This window comes from Anopheles maculipalpis, chromosome 3RL, assembly GCF_943734695.1.
Source record: "Anopheles maculipalpis chromosome 3RL, idAnoMacuDA_375_x, whole genome shotgun sequence".
NCBI classification, from domain to species: Eukaryota; Metazoa; Arthropoda; class Insecta; order Diptera; family Culicidae; genus Anopheles; species Anopheles maculipalpis.
In genome coordinates this window covers 78,678,644-78,703,356 of record NC_064872.1, presented here as the reverse complement: position 1 = coordinate 78,703,356, position 24,713 = coordinate 78,678,644, and the positions used below count along the sequence as shown (strand labels likewise).

General features: G+C 41.1%; 1 protein-coding gene across 7 annotated transcripts in view; it reads left to right on the top strand.

Moving 5' to 3' along the window:
• The window catches only part of LOC126561301 (cell adhesion molecule Dscam2), an 81,127-nt gene that overhangs the window by 46,341 nt on the left and 10,073 nt on the right, over positions 1 to 24,713 (top strand). For all 7 annotated transcript variants that reach the window (XM_050217355.1, XM_050217353.1, XM_050217352.1 and 4 more), the window contains exons 5-6: positions 15,008 to 15,084; positions 21,768 to 21,957. In XM_050217355.1, the coding sequence (XP_050073312.1) occupies positions 15,008 to 15,084; positions 21,768 to 21,957 (267 nt within the window). The remainder of the gene's footprint in view (positions 1 to 15,007; positions 15,085 to 21,767; positions 21,958 to 24,713) is intronic.

Sequence of the window (24,713 nt, the reverse complement as noted above, 5' to 3'; positions counted from 1 at the left end):
TGAAACTTATAATTAATCTATGAGTTGAACCTTCAACAGTTTCAAAAATAGACACATCAGAAGAACATGGAGGGAAAATGAGCTAAAAACATGGCACTTAAGGGCGTCTATTAGATAATGGATCCTAGCATAATATTTGTCTCTCTTTGAATATGGTGAATCGAACGTTATCAGGACAGTTACCATGTAAAAGTGGGATAGTTGTGATCGTTATTTTTCTGAACTTAAACTAATTTACTTATTTTAATTATAACATTTCTTAAGAAATTTACTACTACCACACTTGTTTCAGCATAACACAAACTATGCCGTAGAAAATTTTTCTTTATTTGAACAATATAATTAGCTGAACCCTTACAATTGGGACCATCATCTCCCATAAACCCATAGCAAACACAGGTGCAAAACGAGACCCTTTCTGCGGTCTACCAAGACAGCTAATGGCAGCAATGACCCTCTTCTAAGACCGCTTACCCTACTCCACTGCACAACAGGAACAGCAAATCCTTTTATCATACCGTTTTCCACGGTCAAACGGTAGCCATCTTGTAACCGCTGCAGCCAGCACCAGCACATACCGGGGCGTATAAATTTCAATTTCATCGCCATGGAACAACCGTTCTTTATAGACGCACACGACTCGAACTCAAAAAACCCTACGCAAACCCATCAAAAATAATACATTGTGTCGTATAATTTGTGTAAGCAAGGGCAAGCCTGAAAAACACTACGCCTGATGTGTGCCGAGCGGCCCCGTATTAGGTTGTCATCGTTACAATGCAAGTGTTATGGCGTTGGTTCTGCACGGTGCCATTGTTCTTCTGCGAGGAAGACCTTCCAAAGGCAGGATTTTTTTTTTTTTTTTGTTGGTCCCCACAATCGATTGATGTCAGCCGGGAAGCCAGATTCGATCTTTCGATGTTTGATGCGGATGTGCTGGTGTGTGCTATTACCAGCAAGTTCCGGTTCGATGACGATAAATACACTTGGAAATCAACGTTGGATGGGGTAGGTTGTCAAGGGGATATCAGGCCGGCTAAGGTTTAGGTACCGTCTTGGTGGCGCTTGGTGACAGATGCTCTTGCAGGAGGCTTTACAGTAAAGTCGTACCCTGCACAGGGAAGGGAATCATATTTTTTTATTAACAAAACGCTTCTTCTTTCACGAACCGAGTTTTCTGCCGGCATGAGGTTTCTCTTTTGCGTTTTGGTCCCTTCCTTTTTTTTTTTTTTTGTTGCTACCACCCAGTCTGCATTTACTACGTCATCCACGTCCACAAGCAGCAGCTGTGTGGTCTGACTTTTGATGCACACTACAGGCTATCTAGACAACCCGAAATATAAATGTCGATGCCGGAGAAAGGATATTTCGCTGCCTAAACTATGAAAGAATGGCACCAAATCACGGAAAGAGATACTGATGATGAATATTTCACATCGCACCGACATCACCAGCGATGACAAACCCACAGCACTACATCGCATAAAGATCCACCGACCGACGACGCTTGAACAAACGAACGTTAGGAAAGACCACCAGAATGCCAGATAATTGAAGCAACGAAAAGAATAGGCTTCCGTGGGACCGAGGAAAGGGAAAAAAAGCTAAAATACACAGAAATAAAAGAAAATGTGTTTGTGTGAGTTTGTGTCCCCATCGCTGCGAATGGCAAGTCTGAAAGGATTTTCTTATCCTCGGTAACCAAATTCCTTTCAGCCTAGCCCAGCTCTCCGCTTCCACCCTGCTTGAAACCACTGAAAAGCATTGTTTCTTGTGAAAGCGGATGCAGCCAAGCACAAATTCTCATCACTGCCGGAAGTTGTTTAATCATCGCCCCATTCATCCTCTCAATAATGATCTCATTAGGCGCGAAAGAGTTGAGCGATCGTGTCCTTCGGGAATGCCGACAATGAGGGCGAAGATTGGGCAAGGGCAGGTTCGTGGGTAGGTTCATGGATGTACTTTGCCTTTTGGAACCCCTTGTTTTGATCGACCAGTAATCTACAGCCGAGCTAACAAATTGTAAGAAATCATTAGTGAGTTGTTAACAAACTCGCCATGACGGGGAACTATTAGTTTGCATACATTTTGGCGCCGAAGTCTTTCATTCTTTCGTTCTACGGGTGATTGAATTTGTAATTCAAATGTTTTAGAAGTGATTGAAACAATGTCGAAATTTTAAAACGTGGTTGTAGTTTAGTAAGTTCATAGTATTTACAGGCTCCAAATACAATAACCCAGCTGCCGAGCAACGTGACATTTGCATTTTTACAGAAATGATCATTCATCATATACTTTCATGCGTTCACTAATTGCACATTTCTTTTCTGTAATGCTTTACACACCTATGAATGCTAAAAGCTCATCCAAGTGACTTTCATCAGCACACATCATGTACCGATTGAAGTCTTTCAAAAAGAGTCCTACCGTATCGCGGTACCTTTGTTAATTCTTTGCCTGCAGTCCTTCCAACCCACAACATGAAAAGCAAAGTGCTAAAGGAAGCGATAAAATGATTGTATGCTTTCCACGCTGCTGCTGTTTATGGGTCGAGAAGCGTTTTTAACGCTTTCTGTATTTTGGAGAAGAAAACCAAATAGAAAACCTTTTCTGACTGCTTTTGTTCTCCATTATTTTAGTAACTATCTCTGCCTTTCTCATTTAATTTACGGCTGCATGTTATGAATACGCGCCACAGCCGAGGCGCGTGGTGGCTGGTTTCGTCCCAGCCATTACGTCCGGTTTGGTCCCTGGTGGCTAATGTTTCGTCCATTTTCTGGTGCAAGAGCTACAGCACTACTTGAGCCGGTACAAGGTAGGCTAGTAAACTAGTAGGGAAGATAAATATCAAAAAACTCATCCACTATGAACTAGGAAGCGGCTGCATATGTCTGCAGGCGTCCTACACATTGTCCCTGTTGAAGGTTGTTAATTTGACTGCAAAAACGGTTGCGCTCCGTGCATTTGGTCTACTTTCTCGACTAGAACTGTTTGTTCTATTATTTTCGTTTACATATGTGCGGAGCGTCGTTAAATGATATCACGTTGAATGGTACTGTTGAGGTTTTAAGCTGTTGTTGTTTTACTCAACAACAACAGAATGTCAATTACGATTAGACGCCAAATTATCGCTTGAGATTCGGCAATTGAAAACAATTCAAGATCTTTTACTATTTTTTAAGTAATAAAGCGAGTAACCAAAATCAAACAAGCAGTTCACATATTTGTATGTTGATGAAAATGCAATTTACTTTGTATTTAGAACTTCGGGCTTTAGATCGTTTTAGAATCATACAGTTTGTTTTAAACATCTACAAATTCCCTGTCTGACAGATGAGACCGATCATAAAAATGGCTATAAATTTATTATTGTCTTCTTTCAATTACTCCACCGAAAGCCTCTAGGTTAGTTCATTAATCCCGAAAGCAATCTACCACATCTGTAACACTTGCAGCCTCTCGTTATCATGGAGTGAAAAATCGCAAATCATTTGTATCCTTCCGTGTGACACCGTTCAAAGCCTGTCGATTCTGCCAATTCATCGCCATTCAACTGTCGTTCCACTCGTGCCTTCCCTCTCTCTCTCTCTCTCTCTCTCTCTCTCTCTCTCTCTCTCTCTCTCTCTTGCATTCTCGCTCCATACTTGCTAGCTGACGGCCACGATCCCTGTAGAGAAAGTACTTCTTGGAACTGTCCTCACAGGACCATTCGAAAGCAAATGTGCCTTTACGCGTATATATTTTAATTCTACACCCCCAAAACCCAACAGCACCAACAACCGCGTAACGCGGCTCGCAGCCGGATGATTAATTAAGCCGCTTTGTGATTACGCCTAAGTAATTTCGCCCGAATTACCTAACGAACTGTTTCGGTTTCGCTTTGTATTGTGCGCCCCAAACGGGCACATGCACCGAAGCAGTCCACAGAACCAAGCTAGAAAAAAAGACTTAAGAAAAGATGTCCCAAAAACACAAGCTCAAGCTCTCGGTGTGGTAGGGCGGCTTTCGGACACCCAGTCACACCCAGTCGCTCACTGTCCACATTCATTTGCTTTAGTATGTTGTTGAGCCGGGACGGACGCGACGGTTTTGCTTTCCACCCCACGGGACCAGTTGAGGGACGCAGTGACAGCAACATTCTAACGGATCATTTGAGAAATGTTGCTGTCATCTCCGTTTTACTCTTGTCCCTTTTGCGTCGCGGGGAAGCGTTAGCGACATTTAGGATACGTTTGCTAACTCCATTTCGTAGGTTTTTTGTGTGCGTTGCCGTTTGCTGCTATACTTGGTCTCTTGGGTTTGAAAAGAGCAGAGTTTCCTCTGCAGAAAAATGCTCTGCAAGGATGTTGGTTTTTTTGTGTTTTGCCAGCTAAAATAAAGCAACTTGTCGTTCCGGTGCAGAACAGCCAGACGAATGGTTCTCACTCTTTCTTTCTCTTTCCAACGGATGTGCGGCTGATCTTGCAGGATTAGAAAGATTTGGGTGAGTTGTTTGGGAAAGCAAAATACGCAACAACAACAAAAAACGCTTGTCATGAGAGAAGAGGTACACAAAACAAAAAAACACCAAAATTATCGTGCAGCTCAAAAACAAAAACTCTAGTCTATCTAGCTGGTGTGAACATGCCATCTCCTAGCCCTTATTTTTGGTTTGGAGCTATAACAAAAAGCAAAACACTTCGCTGTTTGTCTTTTTTTTTTTTTTGTTCGTTGACCTCCAGATACAAAGGATTGTTCAAAGCCAGCGATTAACATGCCTCGGACAGGGAATGTGAACAGAAATAGGGCGTTCAAAATCACTAGAAGAAGTCTATCCCACGAGAGAGAACAAAAAAAAAGCCCCTACACAGACAGAGAATTGTCCCATGCAGCAAAGAAATAAATCACGTGCATATATTCTTGGACGACTGTGTTTGCGTGCTTTCATCGATTAATTCAACGTTCTATTCGCTTTGGGAGTAGTTCTCATTTCAGCAGTGGAATGCTTCGAAGCTATTCGGTACAATTTATTAGACCTTGATAAATCAACAAGTCATGTCGCCGATAGCATGCTTCTTTGAGGCTTAAAATGTTACCAAGATTTTGAGAAAAAAGCCTTCAAATAATGAGAATTATAAAGACGAAAGCGTGGAGGTCTTCTAGTTGATAAGGGGAATCCACGAATAACTATCCTCCCAAACAACTGGTCTAAGTTAATTATACCATAACATCTGAACCCACCTTCACAAGAGCATAATTATTTTACTTATCTCAACCTACACGAAAAATCAATTAAAAAACAGCGTGAAAAAACTTTGCACAAACTTTGACGCCTACAGACTGAACCATTTTCATACACCAAAGGCAAATAACGCCGATTCCATCGAAAATATTACCCTTAAAAAGTAAAACGATCTTCCAAACGTGCCATTTGCTGGTTTGTTTGATGTACAGTTAAAATTAAACAGCCAACATGTGAGCCATTTGGTTCGAGAAGAGACCACCAACCGGGTGGTCAGCTTACTTTGATCCCTCCTGTGTACAACGCTAATGCGAATGTCAATTAGGCTGTCAAAGAGCATCGTGAACCCGCTGCGTATGAGTCAAGTGAAACAAATTCTAGCACTTTAAACGGCGCTTTATGCTTACCGTGTGCATAAAACGTTTACCCGTTCCACACACCCTGTGCCCGCACGATCCTCAAGGGATGACAGTAAAAATCGATTTCCCGGAACAATTTGATAAACAAGATTTGACAACAGATTTTCCAGCCCGAGGCCGAGGAATGCTTTTTTTTTGTGTTGGCTGATTATCTACTTCGAGACGATGACCGAAAAGGCAAGCACATTCCGCCCCAAAAGGCAACAAGATTGCACTGGTATGATAACAGAGTGAGCTAAAATGAGTTCCACGTTCGCTTTTGTTGAAGTTGTTCTGGAGAAAAGGCTTTTTCGTTTGTACTCTAGTTAATGCTGGGGGGAAAAAAATCAACCTTTCTGCTATGAAAAAGCTAAGTAAGCGGTTCTAGTTCCGTGTAATTTCCAAACCCTACTGTAAATCCTTTGCTAACCAAATACGCCTCGAGAGCGAGAGCTCGAAAAAAACGAAAAAAAATCTCGGGCCAAAGATATGAGAAAGACAACAGGAGAATACGGCTTGCAAAGAGACAAACATTGAAATGAGTTTCATTGTTTCATTATTTGCCTTCCGGGTGGACCTTTCAGCATCATGCCCGAAAAAAACCACCGGAAACATCCAGAAAAGGGATAAAGAAAGAAGATCAAATATACTGGAAAAAATTTGATGACAAACCGGTTCCAAACTGATGCGTCGCAAGAGTGATCATAATCAGAAGATCACTCAGCAGGAAGAAAACAAACAGTTTTTCCATCATCGCCTGCAGTAAATAAGGGCCGCATACAGGTGCGTTTTGCTGCGAGCACGAAAGGATGATAAAGAATTTTGAGAAAGGTTTAGGCTAAAGCGAGAACGAGAAAACGAGAGACAATATAAATGGTTCTATGACAATGCAAAATAAAAGTTGGGCAGTAATGTCTTTTTTTGCTGTAACCAAGAAGAAATTACTACCTCGCTTTTGGGTAGAGGTTTCGGTAGGTTAATAAAGCATCTAACGAACGCGTGAAAGAACAAACGCGTGAAAGAAAGTGACACCGAGGCTGGATCAAGTAGCGCTTAATGCTCGAATACGCGTACAAGCGTGGAAAGCAACCCCTGCGGAAGTTAAACCCAGCCATAGGACGCACACACACACACAGAAAGGAAAAAGGATAAAACAGATGATTAATGGTTGACACTAACAGGTAGACCGCAGCACAGCGGTAAATCTCTTCTTTAGCGCCTGTCGTTAGTTCCGAAGTGCCGTTTATTTCCCGCTTGATACTCCTCCTGTCCGGTTTGTTCCTGCAACCAGTAAGCATAATTGACGCATAATGTTTCTTTACGAAGGAGATGTGGAAAACTTGGTTCAACATTTACGAGTTACCGAATGGCACTAAAAGGACCATTTTTCTGTACTTCAAAATTCACATTTTGAATACATTTTTTCTTATCTGGGTGCTCCTTTCAGCGTGTTCTAAGTATCTTTGTCCATTTGACTACGGGTATTGAAATACATATCTCAGAATGCATCAATAACAGTGCTGAAAGCTCAATCTAATTCACGATAATCTAATCATCGTTGCTGTTGTTGTTGTTTGTGCTGTTTCGTTTTGATAACATCGTTTGCGTTTGTAGCTCTTGGAAATGAGGCGTACACGGAGGGAATGTTTTATTTGTCAGCAACAAAAAAAAAATCCTTTCAATGCTTCAGCATTGAAAACATCATGGGAAGCAATTTCTTTGAATTTCTTTGTTTGTTGAATTTATCGCCGTACTGTTTGCTGCATTCATGTTAGCACGGTTTTCTAATGGATGATTGCTATTACAGCTTTCGATGTTTTCCAACAGACGGTAGTGTTTGTGATGTTTTGAGTTTTTTTTTTCTCCACATTATACTTTGCTCTAGAAATATGGCCTCATACTGACCAGTCGATATAAAACCTTTGCTAAGATTCAGGAAAATATTTTGAGAGGTTCACACTGTGGTGACAAAAACACTTGCGTAGGTCATTGGACTTTCTTCAGGTGAATGTTTTAAAAACAAATTGATTTTCAGCAGAAAAACTTTAAATATAACACAATAAATAAAACTTTTAGTGGGTACTGATTCCAAACATTATTGTGTAGATGTTCGCTTTGGTTGCATTAGGTCCTCTTTGGATCATTAACACTTGAGATTACTCTCAGCTTAGCCTTCTGATATGAGTGGAATTATAAGAAATTATACATGAAGTTGACTCACATAGAGTTCTGATTGAAGATATGAATATTGAAAGGGATTGACCAGTTGAATCCTGAGCTTAGGAGATTTAGTTTGCTAAGTTACACTTATTACGCTAGCTCAAAATTAATACTCACTGACTCATTTATTCTAGCAAAAAAAAAGCAAAATTCCAACCAGTTATAACTAATAAGTTTATAAACGTTTACGTAAATTTGTCAGAATAACAATAGTAAATTATTATCAGTTTTGAAATAACGAGTCCTGCTTTATGCCTACAAACTAAGCAATCGAACGTAAACGTTGTATCATGGACCTTGTAATGTTCGTTAACCTTTTATTACCAGTTTAAGCACAAAGTCACCAGGGGATATTATTGACCTGCTGCAAGATCTACAGTGTAGTTTGATCTTGGTGGCCTACAACTGCTCGATCTACAGCGCGGCACAAGCGATTATAGCGATCATTGTGCTTGGCTTGGATAAGCTGCGGTAGCGAGAACTCCCGGTGCATCATAATTTTCAATAGTTCCCGTTGCGTGAGTCCGTGTACACGTAAACGGCTTGTTTTCTAGTTTTCTAAATTAAGACAGCTTTAAGATGCTTTAACATGGATTTGTGGTCCATAAAATTTAAAAATTAATTGCCACGTCAACAAATTATATTATGAAAATTAAAGGTAGGTTTTCCAACTCCATTACCATAACAGAGCCAAGGTTACTGCAATCTTTATTTTTATTTTTTAGTTTCCTTAACCGACATATCAAAGGTCAGAGCCACTAAAAAGCAAAATTCTCTGTCGTCAGATCTGCTATGTGCAGTTCATTTCAACTAATAACCCAAACAATTTCAGTATCTTCAAATAACTTCCTTCAAAGCTTTCAGCAAAGTCAATTATCGTCAATACACTACGGGTTCATCATCGCCACTACAGTGCTTATGAAACAAATTCTCCATCTGACATCATTTTGTAAGTCTCCTTTCATCCAGAACGACCCATGCACACACCCTCACTTAACAGAATCATATTTGCAGCACATTGACCGTGAAATGGTTCAATTTCGAGCCGATTGTCCCCACCGGTGCGCCTACACCAGTTGCAGCCGCCCATGCGAACTACGTGTCGGAATGATTTGTCCAATTTAAATGTTTACTTTTCCAAACCCTCTCTCCAGACCCACGCTTCTTCACTCGTTCACGTGGTTGGAGGCAATCTGTTACGGGAATCCATTAAACCACCATGGGAACTGTAAATTCACCAGAAGATGGTAGGAAATAATAAGTTCCACGATTAGGGTGCTAAAAACCAATCGTGGTGGATATCTCGGGCGAACGCATTGAGAGCAGTGCCAATCCGCGAAACTGAAAGCTGCGATTCCGCGCACACATACACTGTCCAGATGCTCGCGGAAAAGTAACGCAATTTGCTTCATGAATACATTATAAACAATTTACATATAAATTTTGCACTGCCAACCAAGCTGCTTCTGCTGGTCGTTTGACTGGAAGAAGGAAGCGTTTCGTTTGATAAAGTTTAAGCTGGAAGGAGAGTGAGAGAAGGAGGCAGATTTACTTGTTCTGCATTCATTCGGCTTAGTTACGGGACAGCGGTGGTCTGCGACAATGCCCGCAAACCGGACGCACATCGGAGACAGAATCTCGGTACCGAGCGAGCCTTTTTCCGAGCCTTTTTCGGTTCATTTTCAAACAGGAAAGTTGTTTGAAGTTGATTGTTTGGTTTCGTTACGGTCGGATGGTTGCCGGGGACGGCAGGCTCGTGCAGGAATGGCCGGAATTACGCTGGAGAAACAGCAAACAGCAGCAAGTGCAGTTTTCAGCCCACCAGAATCAGTTGGAAAACATGGTGAAATTTTACTTTTCATCGGTATTCAAGCAAAGAAAAAAAAAACGGAACAAGAAGAGCCATGGACGAATCGTTTTAAGACGGGTTTGCTTTGGAAATCAGGAGGGGTACTACTATCTCCGTTCCACCGTAGTATCGGAAGCTATGTTTCCGACAGAACACCGGTTAGAGGTTTTTGGAGAGGACCCGAAGCTTTTTAGAATTGAATTTCCCCAGAGCATCGTACAGGGAGAACCGGACGGGAAGGGCAAGAGATCCGTACACGGATTTTCCATTCATTAGCATTTGCAATAAGTTAAAAACTCGGTGTGGCAAACGTGGACAGTATAGCACGTACGTTGCGCCACCGCCATATTCCCGCCACGAGGCTGAGTGTACACGGCAATGTTCCGGATTAAGCGCACCGTTGACGACGTCAAAGTTTGTCACCATCTTTCGTACGGGAAAACAGTTTCTCATTCCAAACCTTTTCGCTTATACCCGCCACCTTCCTCGTTAGTGGAATGTTCTCCATTGGATGAAAGATGGCTGCGACAAACTCCGATGAAATGATGGATTTTTTTTTGCTGTGTGCAATCCCAAGAACCACCGCAACATTAGCAGTTGCAAGTGCAAGAGGAAGAAGATACTTACCACTATCTACTTACCCAGCACGACAGCCAGTTGATAATCCCTCAAAGCTCGAAGAATTCACAAGCTACGGGTTGTTGTTGGTTTCTGTGTGCGCGTTTGATGAAGTTGTGAACATTTCCCCAACAAGCCAGTTCCACGTCAAACGGTGGCATTAAGCCTAGGCTCCTATAATCGTCTACAGTAATCAAAGAGTTATGTGTGTTTGTGTGAGTGTGTGTGTGTGTGTGTGTGAGTGTGTGAAGGATGGCCACCAACAATCTTCTGTTACCACCGAGTTTTCACCATTCGCCTAGCTGCATTGTCAGCGGCTAACAGCAGCCAACTAAGGACGACTGAGACGAAGTTACGCCACCACGTTGTGATTACGTCGACGATTCATCCCAGCCGAACGGCAAGATAGTCAAAATGGATAAAGTTTGTCGTAGTAGTTCCGTAGATGCTTCTTCACCCCCCCCCCCCCCTCCCCTCGCATGCGCGATCCGGTGAAACCTGAAGATGATGGTGTTGAAGATATTTACTCAAAGTTACCAGTCGCTTCACTTCTGAGCTCAACCGGTAACGGGTGAAAGAGGGAGCTATACCTCCTGGACCTGCCTTATCTGAGCTTCTTTTTTATTTTTACTCTGCTTTAGTTTCCTTCTTCTCCTGTGCCTTACCGTCCGACAGCTCAGTACATCACTCGGAACTCCGTTGAGGTTTCGTCTGTTCCCATCAAAGCGAATGCTGGATGCTACTCATAAGGCTCAACTTCACTACTGTTGTAAGGATCCACCGCAACCGGATCCTCTTACACGCAAGCAAAGACATATTTTCCCGCAGACTATTTTTTCCCCTTTACACTTGCAGCGCAACGCACCTTAGCGCTTTCCCTCGTCAGTTTTAGAGTTCGGATCGGATGGTGAAAGTTTGTACCACCAATCTCACCCCCGCCACTGGGCAAGAATTTCTCCTCCTCCTTCAAGTTGTCTTTGCATTTTCAGTAGGGGAAAAGTTACTCTCCCATTTGAAACCCCCCCCCAGAAGTGCCGTGGACGTAGCACCAATGTTACGAGCACCATAAATTTGCTCTGTAAAACTGAATAAACAAAGTGAGTCTTTACTGGGAAGCGACATCAGACCAACGATCCAACCGGGAAGGCTTTTTCGTGGGTTTTGATGTTTTACGATTCCGTTTCGCTCATACACACACGTTTTCTTTCGCTTCTTCTGCCCTGTGCCGGGTTTGCTAAGCCCGGATGAAAGGACGAGAAATTATCTCCGGCCAGTAGACAGCCTGCCGATAGTTCACTTTCATCTCTTTTGGCCCAGAAGGATGGATGGAAAGTTTTCTTCGGTGATGCAAGCGTGTCGCTTTGCGTTTTACATGAGTTGAATAATTAAATTTTAATCCGGAAGTACAAATTCTCCAGCAAACACATGCAGACAGAGACCGCTACACTAAGCGCTCCCTAGTTCTTGGTTGGGACATTAGACCTGCAAACCTTGCGCCAATGTGTTTGCTCAATGGGTCAACGCTGGGTGACAAGTAAACAGTGGCCACACTCTGCTATCATTGCTGTCCCCTGAGAGGCTTGTTTCCACAATCTAACCGAGAGCTTAGACTTGGTAGCGCTCGTATCATTAGCCGGTACGTTTAGTTGTGTACTTTTGCTCCAGTAAGTTCCAGTTTTTCCAATTCCCAGCCGGCCCATGTTTGTTCCGAGAAACGTTTCTATTTCAAGCTTGCTTTCGGGGTCCACTTTTTGAACGAACAAAAGAAAAAAAAACGGAAATATAACAAACTTTCGATACGCCGAGCAGCCGTACCGTGTACCTTGTAGCATTGGAATCTCAGATTCAGGTTCTGGATTTAGAGCTACGGTACGGCGCAAACGAGTTCCAAGTTTCGCTTATCAGATTAGGGTTTTGTTGACAAAGTGTTTGATGTAGAAAAACATACACACAATCCCAATTCCGGGATTCCGGGTGTTTGAAGAACATCCGAACAAAACAGGAGATGTAATGGGCGCTTTGCGAAGGATAAAGAAAATGCACACCATGTGGTCCTTTAACGCACCGTCCCATTCATCTACCAAGTTCACCGGTACCTCATCCAATTCTAATAGTGATGATGATGATGATGATGATCTAGTGAGCTGACTACGCTACAGCTAGATCAATGTTGTTCTTTTTCCTTCAGCTCAAAGTTTCCGTTTTAGCCCTATCACGTCCTCAATCACACACAACCAACCAAACATACACCCACAGAGCAAGACATGCGTGATACGTGGAACTCTTTCACTCGAAGCTCACAGGAACATTCCTTCGGAGTAGAAGACGAGAGAAAAGTTTTCCCACTTTTTTTTGTTGCTTTCTCTCTACCCACCGTCACACTAATCGGATAAGCATTAACCGTTTTTATTGATGGGATCTCTGATTAAGCGATAAACTAATTCATTTAAGACCCGAGAGTCATGTTTTTTCCCCGGTTTCAGAGGAGTAGGAAAGCACGCAACACGCCCGCCAAGAACTAGTCTTGCCGGTGGCTGCTGGTGTTTTGAACCGTGCACGGAAAGCTATAATTTGTAGATCATCGCTTTGCGGGTTTTTCGGCGAGTCTTTGGTTGGGAATGAAGAACAACATGCTTACGTGGTGTGTGCGGAAGTACGAAAATACCTGGATGTACGTGGTACTTGTTTGTTTTTCCTGCTGATTGCATTCCAGTTTGTTTAATCGAGAGTGAAATAGGAAGGTGTTTTGGAAGATGGCGCAACGGATTCGTGTTTTTCGCATTCAGATGAAATCTAAATAGAGTGAAGTTTGCTGTTTTGATGAACCATTAAATAAGACTCCTTCCATAACTATCCCGTTTTTTAAATGGTAACTGCAGATTCATTCACAGCTAGATATCTAACATCACCACAAACACATTTATGAACTGATCAAATTCAAAAACTTCTTCCCACAAGCAACTACTTCTGACTAAATATCGTACGCTTCTTGAAAAGCTGCCTTGATTATGTACCGATTGAGGCGGGTGCAAACTTTCACCAACACTGTCATAAGTCTCGATCAAAAGATAGCCCATCGTCTAAGACTCATTTAAACTTTTCCTCCCGAGTTTCGAGGCGTCCAACGGGTACGAACCAAATGTGATGAGCTCGATTGCAGCAATCAGTTGATTGCGGCTTCCATTGGGGAAAAACGAATCCCCAATCCAGCATGAGGCTGGAAACATACACACACACACACACACGTGGAAAGTTACTTGCGAAAGTTTCGGATAAAGTCTGGTGCATTCTGCTTGGTGCCGGAAGCGAAAGTGTGTCCGAACAGGCCGAGAAGACTCATTTTCTACTCAACTCATTGCACAGTTTCATATGGTTGAAATAACAATCGCATCGAAATTCCGTTGGCAGGTGAGATTAAGGCAAGCGGAAGACAGTGAGCAGATGAGTGAAAGGGCTTTGTGTTCTTTAGTTCTACTGCAAGTGATAGCTTTTGATGGATGTACTTAAGTGACTCTATTGATGTACATACAGCATAAAGAATGTATGAAATATGCATTAAGGAAAGCGTTTTAATTTTTAATTTGCGTCATTTGCAATATTATTTCTCGGTTGATTAAATACTAATCGATAAAAATGCTGACCACTCCTTCTTTTTGCCCTTTTTTTCTATTCATGAAGAACGGAAGAATACAAATAATTTTAAATTCAACCTCTCATTTAAAAGTAATTCGGCAAAGAAAAGTTGTCTAAAACTAAAAAGAAAACTTTGTTAACCAAACGTAATTAAAGTAATTTTGATAATGTTACACTTAGTTTTTGCTAAGTATATCAAAAATTTGAAAGATAAATATGAAAAAGATCGTAAAATGTTTTCCAATGCGTTGCAAAGGAAATTTACTTAAATTTATGATAGAAAATACAAGTGTAATTTAAATACCATTTTGTAAGTATTTACACAAATGTAAAGCATTAAAATAATAATAAATATTTATTTATATTTCAAATATGATAATTATCTGATGATGTCCTGATATGCGTTTGAAGGTTTATATGTACTTCAAGTTTGCTTTTAAAAAATATTCCTTATACAACACCTTCACCGTTCACTATTTAACTAAATATACACAAACTGAAATCGAAAAACCAACTTCCAAATCATTTACCAAAACTTCACTCTCTGCCCTTGAGAAAGCAGTTAGCAAAGGCAGCACCGAACGGTATAGAATTCGACGTCGTTCTGTGCCGTCTACTCTGGGAAGCAAATTTAATTTCACACTCGATTTGAGTAGGTTAATGGTGTGATTTGTGTTTCGAAATAAAATTACGATTACGAACTTTTGTTCGCTGCTCCCGAAACCAGTCGGAGTCGGGAAGCAACAGCGAAGCTACTGTGTCAGTCAGACTGCTGTCTTCTCGGCAGTAACCAGAGCAGAGCTTAAAGCTGTCATGTTACGTACACTCGGTGACGGAAGTTGGACGTTGTGCTTCAAGCTTATGTTCTTCCAGCAGTTAATTGTTACTGCGCTCGGCAAATGCTGTGTGTGCAGACGTAATGCTTTATTTGATGATGTGTTTCTTTAGCGCTAACGCTGTCCTATTGAATGTACCACAATTTACTTTAACCGTACCATTTCGTTCGCTCCGTGCTAGTTTAATAATTCCATTTTTTTCTCTCGTTCTTTCCCTCTCTTTTCCTTACAGTTGTGAACCAAAAGTACAACATTCAGGTGCACGATGAGTATGTGATGTCGGGAAACACGGCCGTTTTGAAGTGTCAGGTGAGTGTGACCGTATAGCATCGTATAGTTTCATCACAACAGTAAATCCGTTTTTTGCAACAAATTAAATTTTATCGTCTCCAGATTGCCTGTCATTTCAGTGCAGTCAGTTAACACAAAAAAGGAACATCTAAAAATAGACGAATTAAAAACGGAAATGGTGCTACCATGAAAAGTAAACGCCTTTCCACGTACAAAATGGTGTACAAATAAAAGAGAGGCCATTTACCTACTTCCCAGAAGGTATCAGCACGTCAAGGGTAATCGTTTTCAGTATTTCCCCGTTCAGCTTTTTTTTTCATCGCTGATAGCTTCGTGGAAGGCTTGATTTAATCGAATGTGGCAATTGCTTTTTGTACATTCAGGTTAAATTATATCAAATCTCCACTTCGTTTGCTTGTATTTGTGTGCAATGCTGATATCCATTTTATTCATTTAATAAACGGGCTGTGTTAATAATTACCTTCCGGTAATTATTAAGGGTACAAATATTGCACCAACTATAATTGCCACACGACTACGGTAAGCAGGGGATTTCAGTTTCGTTGTGCAGCAAACAACAGTAACTGATTTTCTCGCCGTCTAATGTTTCAGAGCGTTAACATCGCTTCTCTTCCTCTCGGGCAAACGTTAAACCGTCTTATTTATGATGGAATATTTTTCACCTCTTAAGACAGTAAAGTATTTCGTCGAACTGCTAAGGTTTGGCTGCACGTGGCTGCTCAATAAAGATACTAGATGGTATTAATCAAAACTTCGTTCACCATCAACCGGACACTGTGTCCTTGATGAATTCCACGTTTGAAAATGCCATACCATTACAGTTATGGCCAAAGAGGTAGCAGAAGTATAAGAGTTAATGTTTGACATCGTTTCACAAATCCGGAAAGTTTTTTTTACTGTTGCTTGACTCATAAAGTTCGATTTTTAAACAAATAAAATTATATTACATCAAAGAGCAATGACAGTCCCAATTTTAGAAAAAAAACTTTCTAAAAGTCCGCTACTTTCTAATGCTTTTAAAAAAAACAACATTTGATTTTGAATCTTTCAATCCATGATGCTATCATAGAGTCGCCCAAGATTCAATAATGGCGTTAGCAAAAGCAAATATTTGGGTACATGGGTTGTGGAATGTTAGCTTAAAATTTTAAACATTTTTTTACTAATTAAAGTGTATATATAAATACCTAATTCTTATATTTAAATAGACTAATTATTTTACGTAGACCTTACTAAAAATATGGAGGCGCCTAGTACTTTAAACAAATAAGCAATATAAAGGTTTACGGCTCATTATTAATAATCATTATGACTATTGACATTTCAATTGTAACACAAAAGAGTTTTTAATAAACACTAAAGCTGTGATACAATACTTTGATGATGTATGATGTGTTTAAAAAAGAAACATTAGATTTTGGTTGAATTAAAATACAAGTATGGAGCCGCCCAGTACTTGAAGCAAGTTACTATAGTTATGTTTGAAAAATGAACAGGAATTTTTTCTTTTCTGGTGGGAACTATCATGCGTTTTGATTGTTATTTCTGCTACCTAAATAACAGGATTATTCAATTTATGCATTAATGATGGATTTGCGTTATATTTTAAAAAATGGTACACCATTGTAGTGTGTTACTTTGAACTCCACTGTACGTCCAAGAAATTACCACCTCCGGCAGCATATTTTTCATCGTCCGAGTGGCTTAATTTATGTTTCATCCCGAGACAACTCTCAATATTTCTTCCCGATATCGAGACAAAAAGTGGCCTCAACAAAAAAAAAAAACCCTCCCGGAAAGGGACAAACTGTTAGGGAAAGGAAAATTAGCTACTTTTCTACCTAACTTTACGCAAGACAAACTGAGCTCATCTTTGTCCCCAAAAAGCCTACCCCAGGGGGTAAAAACGTACGCTCCCCCTTTTTTCTCCCGAGCCCACACCGATGGATGCCAAAATGTGAGGAAATTGAATGAAAACTGAGAACCATTCATCATTTTCACTATGTCGAGGCCATTTAGGCGTTGACTGGATTGGCTAGAAACGAGCCGGGTCGGACCGAGTGGCCCCCTTGTACCCGGGTCGGAGATGGACAGTGCGACAGCTTACGAAGTGTCGGATGATTTATGATGTTGCTGTCCCCCCCCCCCCCCCCCCCCCTGCTCAGCAGCTCACACATACACCACGTTGTATGTCTAAGGGAAATAAATATTCATCGCAAACCGTTGTTGGCTGCGTCCGTTCCAGTGCAACGTTGAACATATCACTCCATCGGGTTGCATCCCGGGTCAAGCCGTTCGGTTTTGTTGCTATTCGACATTTGACCGGTGTCGGTTGACATTTGTTATGACAAGCCAGCGAAACATCACCCGAATAGTCACCGAAAAATGGTATCCAAAGGTTGCACTTTCGCTGCAGCAAACTTCATCCGCCAATGCATGAACTTCACTTTGTGATCTGCACGGGCAGCAGCTGCAGAACAGCACAAGCAAAAGGCACACACCCGCACATACAAAAATGACAACTACGAAAACGAAATTTATGAGTGACATTTTTAGGGAAACTGTCTTCGCACTTCTCAACCTACCAGCAAAGAACCTCACTATCCTACGGGGCGGGTTGAGATGAAAGAGCTCGCGGTGAGAACCATTCACACGGCAGATAGCATTCCTTTTGTAGCGTGTTCGCACGTTTCCCCTGCCACGGGCACGGATGTCACGTTTCATAATGCTGTAATTTACATAATTTCATCACGTCTCAAGGATAGGTAATATAAATTTCATCACAAAACCTGTCAACCTCCCAGCCACATTGGCCCTTCGGTTCTCAGGTCCACGTGCGCGCCAGGCCGATGGTTCGAGTCGAGCAGCACGCGCGCGTCCCGGAAGCTAAGCATCGTTTGACGTTGGCTCATTTCGTTAAATTTTGCATTTCTTCGGAAAGATGAACCTGACTTGAATGTGATGGCCATTTTCTAGCATCCAGCAAAAAACGGTAAAAAAAAGAATTGAATGGCGCTTAAATGGTACGCATTATGATTGGGGTAGACGGTAAATTAATTAATTTTTAAGCAAGCGAATGGGTAGAAAATGAAACTGTTAGTTGGTGAAACTGTGAACAGTAGAACAAGCATTTTTTTTTTTGAACTGACAGTGGGAGTTAGCATTTGAGAGTGAGCAGCAGTTTTATTTGTATAGGTTGTAAGTGAGCAGTAATGGGAGCTCGATCGTAAAGTAATCAGATGTTTATGTTTATGATAATTTGAATGCTATTATAACTAATGTCAAACGTTTTTGATGACGGTTGAACACGTGATGCAATACACGTGAGTTTATATCCAGATTCTTGTAAATTTATCTATTATTTAATTACATGTAATTGGCTGCTGATGAACAAAAATTGCAGTTATGTTGTCAAGTACGATAATCATTGAAAAGAATGTAGGAAAACTTACTGTTTGAAATAAAAAAATTGCTCAATTGGCAATCTTATTTGACCTATAAAGCCACCTGGAAATGCTTTTGCTTCAAATAAGACAAATTGTTGCATCATATAAAATTATTTGAATATTTTGAATTTCTTTGACAATACGGCACTGGACCGTCATATTCAATTGTAAATTTTGAATTTCTTTTTCCGACCCTTTTTTCATAATTTTATGACATGATTTCACCTCAATTGCTTCTGATAAGACTCAACAAGATCAATTTCAGACTGTTGTTTATTGATATAATGCAAAAAGTGAATTTACTCCGATTTCATATCACTTTTCGCAGAACGTTGTACCCAGATAAGGCCTTATTTTTTGAACCGATAATTATCATCCTTAATTTTCCCGCCGCAAAATTATCAAAGAAGCGTTAAATTCAGCAGGGTACAAACCACCTAATTCTTGAAACCCGTCTAATTATTATTTCTACCGTACCGTACCGTAATCGATAGCTTTGTTCGGTGGAATAAAATCACCCAAATCACACCCAGACGCAGCGTGTTTCCGATAAGCGTCGCTAACAGCAACTCGGTTTGAATATTAAATTTCTCGCTAAACTCCTTCCGCTATTAGAACAAAAGTTCGCTCGGACCCGTGCCTTACAAGCCCGAAAACCGACCGATTTCGGACGCGTAACCATTGGAAAACATTAACGGCTAGCCGGAGATGGGATTGATGATGAAATTCCGATGATGATTGTAATGAATTATGAGGTTTCCAAGCCATTTACTTTACGTTGTTCATTCATCCTGCAGGTGGGAAGCTAGTGTGGAAGAGTAGGGTATTGAGTACGTTTCGGATGTGCAAGCAAAATTATTCCCTGTCTATTTAACAACACAGGTAAACATAAACTATTTGCAGTGTTGTCAGATTGGTGTCAATTGTAAAATATTTTTTTAAAAATTCAACTGTTATAAAAAAACCGTAATTATCAAATTTTTATCTCAAGTGTGGAAAACAACTTTAACGTACAACACATGCTCGCATCCGACCATTCACCGACCAAATCGAACGATGACCATTTTTATCACCACTCATCACGACATCCCCATTAGCAGCAAAAAGTGGTGTGTTAACCGCAAAATTGCTTCATAATTAAATTTCCACCAGCGCTGCAAAGCGCTCCAACATATACGCCACCAGATACCGCGCACGTTACAACCACGACGAGCAAACAACATGGCATTAGACATTTAACGACACACGTTCGTTCGTTGGGATGCATCGATTCCCGATACTGAGTACTGCAGCTGCTGCAACTGTCAACGGTGTTGGCCGGAAGCATTTTCAAGATGACCGCAAAACCCATCAAGATGGCAGGAAACCCTCTTCCATACCGTTTCCACTCGGTTCTCGCTACTTCGCACTACACGCGAAACACAATTAGTGCAATTAAAAGGTTTTTCAACACTCGTTGCCGTTGTAGGGGATTATTGGGAAAAAGGGGGGTCCTTCGATTGAGTAAAAACGGATAGTGGTTGGAAACATACACAGACACACCTACTCAAACACTTGTCGAATGGGTTGGATGTTGTTGGGAAAATATATCTGGCTGGAGTTTGATTTCCTCGCGAATGGGAAAAACGAAAGTTTGTACTTCAAATTGCCTGAAGAAAACTGTCAGAAAACAGATAAACGGTGATGATGAGCCAACCCTTAAATGTCTAAAAATTTTGTACAGTAAAGGTTGTTGGTTTTAGATGATTTATGGATTGAGAAATATTGCTAATCGTTTGTAATTGCGTATGCCAAAGAACATATTATTCTCAAAGCGTGTTCAAATGCTTGAAGTACGTGACATTTTTATTTGAAATATACGTGACATTTTTATTTATATTCTGCGGTCTAGCGTATTGCTGACATTGAAAATATTTACAAGATTTTTCGTTCAAGTTGGGACTGACTGCACATATTATTTGACTAGCTGCCCTCAATTTTTGGGATAGTAACTAATTATCCTAGTCTAATAGCTAAGCTAACAGAGTATTATTTATGTGGGAGCTGAAGGAGGTTGATGTGTAATAATCAAAGCAGTACTCCGTCAATGATCTGATGAACTAGCAGAACAGAACCTGCAGACTTCGCGGGCAGAGAAATGCAGAGAAATCGAGGGTGCGTGATTTTAACAAACCAAGCATCTTTCAGGCACTGCCTAGAACAGCAACGATATGGTGCAAAAAAGTAAGACCAGAGTAGAATCAAACACCTAGGTCTTTGATGACATAAAACAAAACAGGCTCTCTTATACCGGGCTTATACTTATCTACCTATCTACCTTATCTTATATATATCTATCTGTATCTTGTATCTGTAAAGCGTAGTAGTTTCAAGAGGGCATAATTCAGAAATTCTTTGAATGCTATATTCGCCATAATTGTTTAAAACGTTCATGTCCATCAATACCAGGTTTGTTTTAAACAACTACTACAAATTCCCTCGTGTGTCAATACAATTGTTAGCACCCGAAGGGATTTACACTTCACACACCCATTTTACACCAAACAACCGCAACTTTCAGTACGAAATTCCTACTTGCTTCTTCGCCCACCTTAAACACCCATTACGCGCAACAGTTTCAGTGACACGTGTTTGTTTGATGAAAGTTTTCTCGGAAAAACAATCCACATACCACACCGGTTACCCACACACGTATTCTCTTAAGCGTACACACCCACCCACCATGCAGAAGCTTGTCCCACACGCTGTGGGATGAGATGGTGTGGTTAGTTACCATTCGTGATTGTTTTGTCAGCGACAGGAAAGCTTAGTTTTCATACTCATCATTGTGTTTTCGTTTCCGTTTAGAATGTACTGGAATTTCGATCACGATTAAGATTTAGTGCTGCTTCTGCCGGGGTGCTGCTTCTGTGGGCTTTACAAGAACCGGTATGCAGCGGATAAATGTCTCGCGAGGAAAATATTTCATGTCTCCGAATGGTATGCACGCACGCACAGCAATTTTGAGTAATTAAATGTTATTTGCGGTGTGTAGAAATTGCTTGACGTACCGCAACGTAATTGGGCACGTTGCGTTCTACCGAACGCAGCGAAGCAGCTATTTAAATATTATTAATTCGTCCATGAAATTGTACTTGCGATAAGATGGAAGAACGTGTTGAAGATTGTTGCACAGAACCATCAACAAGGGATACGTATTTTATCAATCTTTTCATATTTCCTTTTCAATTGCAGGTGCCAAGCTACATACAGGACTTTGTGGTGGTAACGGCCTGGGTACAGGACTCGGGCGTCCATCTCTACCCGAACACGGACATCGGTGGCAAGTACATCGTCCTGTCGAATGGCGATCTGTACATCAACAATGCCGGTGCGAGCGATGCGTACAAAACGTACTCATGCAGAACTGTAAATAGACTAACAGGTAAGCGATTTACTGGGTATATCCAACCACCATTCGAAGAATGGAGGAACACACTCTGCTATTTCAAATTCGTACTTTCTGACTCGAAGATTTAATTTTAAGAAAACGATAATTGTCTGCCATGTCTCCACAAAGCAAACGCTCCTAAATGAGCACAATTTTCATATGCTGACTTCTTTATCTGGTTATTTTATTTAGTTTTAAATATTACAGCACAGCACCATGCACCTTTCGGCACTTATAACACGCTGATATTTTACATTAATCTCATGGCATTTCCTCCATCTTTTTGTCGCCTTATCCCGGACATGTTCGGTAAAAAATATTTGAGTTTAGTGGTGGTGTTGTTGCTGATGGGCTATTGTTATTATTTTGGTAAATTTGAGGCAAATAAAAGAGACTGAATACTGAACCCGTTAAACACTACCGCACCCTACTCGCTGTTGTTGGAGTGATTTGCAGAACTCAAAATTTTCTTTGAGGTCTATTGCACCAACATTTTGATTCCTTGTGGACAAGTAAAACAGGTCCGACCAATCAAACATAATAATCAATCAACAGTTTTGTGTCTATGGTTTTCCAGAAATCGAGTAAATAATTGGCAGAATAATCAGTCAGAATGGATAAAATTATTATTTTCGGCAATAAATGTTTTTTTTTTTCAAATATATGCTTAAATGAAAAAAGCTGTTCTACAATTCTAACGGAAAAGACTTTTCTCATGAACTTTACCGTCTACTTCTTCTTCTTGGCTAATGTGTCTTCTTTTTGGCTTCTTAACGATTAACTTATCGATTGGCAAACTAGAATTGTTAATTTCTCGTAGTTACCGCTCCCCGTCCCTTCCGTCTGAAGACCAGCGCTGCTACTTGCCCCGGCGATCGCCGAAAACAGCTTCTATAGAATGTTAAATTCACAAAAGTTGTTTTCGCTTACCGGAGCAATTCCCTGGACACCCTCTAGCTAATATTTCAATCCTCTGTCAATCCTCCCATCACAAATTAAGAAATAAAACGTTGGTTTGTACCCGATTGCATCTCATAATTGGTGTGTAACGAATCACGAAACGATATCTTATGTCATTGTCCCTACTTCAAAATTTGCATTGTTCTCGCACACTGCCAAGAACATCCAACATCTATTTTCACCCATTTTGCACCATTCGTTAATTGCAAGATATGCATGCATGTCCGAAGGTATTTTTCGCTGGAACCATACATTCTCCAACCCACACCGCATTACAACAGCTTACAAAATAGTGTGTATGTGTGTACATTTTTCCCCATGCCAGGGTTTTTCCACGAACCGGACCAGGCACCATATTCCATTCCACCACGCAGTATAAAAATATCGTATTTCGTTCGAGGCGAAAGCAAGAAAAGCCTTTTGTCCTGCCGTTGCGCCACAGCACGGTTGGCCCGGTTACCGTTGCTGTTTGATATGCATAAGCTTTGCCGAGTGTGTGTGCGCGAGCGTTCCATTCGAGCATTGCAGTCACGTAGCGTCCATTACCGAGCGACAGTAATTACCGCCGCAAGCGAAGCAGAAATCGATCTGCGAAAAGGCAGCAAAAGGAACGAGGAAAGGCTATGCTGGTGCCCGGCGATTGATGGTGGTGGTAGTGATGGTTGTTGCCCAGTGGTCCACCTCCGAAAGCTAACCAAACAGAACAATGCGCATACTTGAACGCGGTGCACGAAAGAAAGAATGTGTGAACGGAATTGTGGAAAGCAAAAGCTCGCTAGAACAATACGGAGCACACCGGGACGATAAATTGTAAAAAATAATGATAAAAAACAAACACACACACACACACACACAACTATCTGAATCTCGCGGTGAGTTTCCACGCTTTGTAGTGAGCGTGGCGAGCAATCGAAAATCCTTCAAGATCTACCCCTTTTACTACCGCTCCCTGTGGAGATGCGGGATCGATCGTGTCGGTGCACGATGTGTACGAGGTGTGCAATGGTATGCTGGTGTTTAAGGGATATTTCCTTCATGCATCGCGACTCCCTTTACCCTCCACCCGGCTGCACGTTTTTCGAGAAAGAATGTTTTTGGCCAAGTGGCTGAATTGTTGCTTAAAAGCTACCAAAGCAATCGTTCCCAGCATCCCCGAGTGGGTAAATGGAATTTCATTTTCACGGTTCGCCAGATGGACGTGTACGTGTGCGGTGCAAATATGCACCAGTTACAAGCAGTAAAAGCTCGTAGCACCATGCATAACAATGCGCTGAAATTGCATTACAAGAAGCTGTTACCTACTCAAACCCCGGACTCGTGTAGTTTTTCAAAGCAGTTAAGTGTTGTTGTTATGTGTGTGTGTGAGTGAGTGCACGTGCGCATTAATTTTTGTAAAGCAAACCCGGATGGAAAGCTTACACGTTACGCTGGTGATTTGAGAATGTTTGCTCGTGTGGTAAAATGTATCTTTATTTTAAATTAAACGTTTGAAGCAAATTTTTTTGTCTTTTGTGGGTTCGCTCAAAAGGACCTAAAGTTCAAAGGCGATTAAAAGCACGGCCGCATAATATACAGCTGCGATTTCCATTGCTCTCCGTAACAGGTTGGCTGATAAGTCTCCAGTCTGACACATAGAATGCACCGCTTGTATTAAATGCATATTATTTTTATATAGCACCAACCTTCAAATGATTCGTGTCAAAATTTGACATCTGTATGTCAATTAGTTTGTGAGACAGAGCGTCTTTTGTCAACCAACTTTTAGTTGCTTGACGAACGAAAAAAGAACG